The 1,902-nt window shown below is 49.2% G+C and overlaps 1 protein-coding gene across 1 annotated transcript in view; it reads right to left on the bottom strand.

The window, feature by feature from the left end:
• The window catches only part of PI4KA (phosphatidylinositol 4-kinase alpha), a 140,023-nt gene that overhangs the window by 49,772 nt on the left and 88,349 nt on the right, over window positions 1-1,902 (bottom strand). Inside the window, 1 exon segment of the mRNA XM_027770696.1 lies at window positions 8-83. Within this exon segment, the coding sequence (XP_027626497.1) occupies window positions 8-83 (76 nt within the window).

The following is a 1,902-nucleotide window of genomic DNA, read 5'->3' as shown; positions in this document are numbered from 1 at the left end:
ACCCGGCCTTACTTTATCCGCCATCATGTTCAGGAAGGCGTCGAACACTTTGTCGGCGACGGCGATCACACACTGCATCATTCCTGAAACGAGAAGGAGGGTCCCCGCGGGTCAGGTGCCGCGGCAGTGAGGGGCCGGCCCTGGCGACCTCTGCGTTTTCTTTTAAGCGGTTTTAGGCTAGCATGGCATTGCAGAGACAGCGCAGGGTCCCCCTGGACCCCTCACCCGGCTTCCCGAGAGCAAGCTCTGCTATCACCGGGCTACGTGTGTCGACTACAAGACGGACTCTCAGGGACTGGAGTTCTGGAAGGAAGGTCTCATGCCCCTTCCTCCATTTTTAAATCTATTCGATAATCTAGTCAACGTGGGCTCGTGACTCTTTCTTTTATTCGCTGGGTGATAACCTAAGAATATGGTAGTTTAGTTGCTCAAACTGTTCCAGCTCTGGCCACTGGGAGCCCTTTCAGGTCCGTCCTTTGTCCTCACACTCATCTTATGCCTTTTCTTTCCTCTCTTTCTTTCTTTTCTTTTAGAGGTTTTTGGTATAGGGTGCATGTGCTCACCAGAAAGAGAGAGACAGAGAGACAGAAAGCGAGAAATCACCTACCAGGGGGGATGGCCACACCGCAATCCCTTCTCCTCCATTCTCCTCTCGGGATCATTGGCACGCACACATGCACACACACCCGGTCATTGGCACGCACGCACACGCGCCCGGCGTTGTGTTAAGTCACTAGGTCCGGGACGTGAACCGCGGCCGACTACATGGTAGTCCAGCGACATAGCCATTACGCTAACTGCTGATCCCTGATCTATGGATAATCTTACTGGGAGGTTAGTGACACCTGCTAAATTCTTAAGTCCCTTAGGGCATGGTGGCTTCAACTTTTTTTTTTCTTTTTTAGGAGATACTTTTGTTACAGATTTTTGTGTACTCCTCAGAGAGACAGAAAGTGAGAAATCAACCCCCCAGGGGGAATGGTCATGCTGCAATCCCTTCTCCTCCATTCTCCTCTCAGGATCTTGGGCATGCATACCCACGTGCCTGGCGTGAGTTTAAGCCACCGGGTCTGGGACTCAAACCACGGTCAACCACATGGGAGTCCAGCGACATAGCCATTACGCCAACTGCTGGTCCATAACTTTTTATTTTGGGAGGATTTTTGCTATAGGGTACGTGTGCTCGCCAGAAAGACAGAGACAGAGAGACAGAAAGTGAGAAATCAACCCCCCAGGGGAACTGGCCACGCCACAATCCCTTCTCCTCTTGGGATTTTGGGCATGCATACACTCATGCCCGGCATGAGTTTAAGTCACCGGGTCTGGGACTCGAACCACAATCAACTACATGGGAGTCCAGCGACATAGCCATTACACTAACTGCTGGTCCCCTCCCTAACTTTTTTGTTGTTGTTTTTATTTTATTTATTTATTTATTTTTGTAGAGGTTTTTGCTATAGGGTGCGCGCACTCGCCAGACAGAGAGAGACAGAGAGACAGAAAGCGAGAAATCACCCCCCAGGGGGGATGGCCACACCGCAATCCTGTCTCCTCCATTCTCCTCTCAGAATCTTGGGCACACATGCACACATGCCCGGCAGTGTATACACGAAGTTTTGAGACTGCCTGAGAGGTGAAACAAATAAGCAAGCAGTTTATTACACTACTTCTGGGACCAGCAGGTGGCGTGGTGGTTAGGGCACTGGGCACTCCCACATGGCCGACCAGGGTTCAAGTCCTGAATCTGGTGGCTTGCTTTCTCACTTCCTCCTTCTCTCTCTCTCACCCGCTGTCTCTCTCTGGTCAAACTAAAAATAAATAAATAAATAAAATGAATGAATAAATAAAATAAAATAATAATAAAAAAAAGAAAACAAAAAAGAAATACTTTATTACAATACT

The sequence above is a fragment of the Tupaia chinensis genome, unplaced genomic scaffold (genome assembly GCF_000334495.1).
Source record: "Tupaia chinensis unplaced genomic scaffold, TupChi_1.0 Scaffold000024_1, whole genome shotgun sequence".
Taxonomy (NCBI): Eukaryota; Metazoa; Chordata; class Mammalia; order Scandentia; family Tupaiidae; genus Tupaia; species Tupaia belangeri.
The sequence above is the reverse complement of the archived record's forward strand: the minus strand, read 5'-3'. Positions and strand labels throughout refer to the sequence as shown.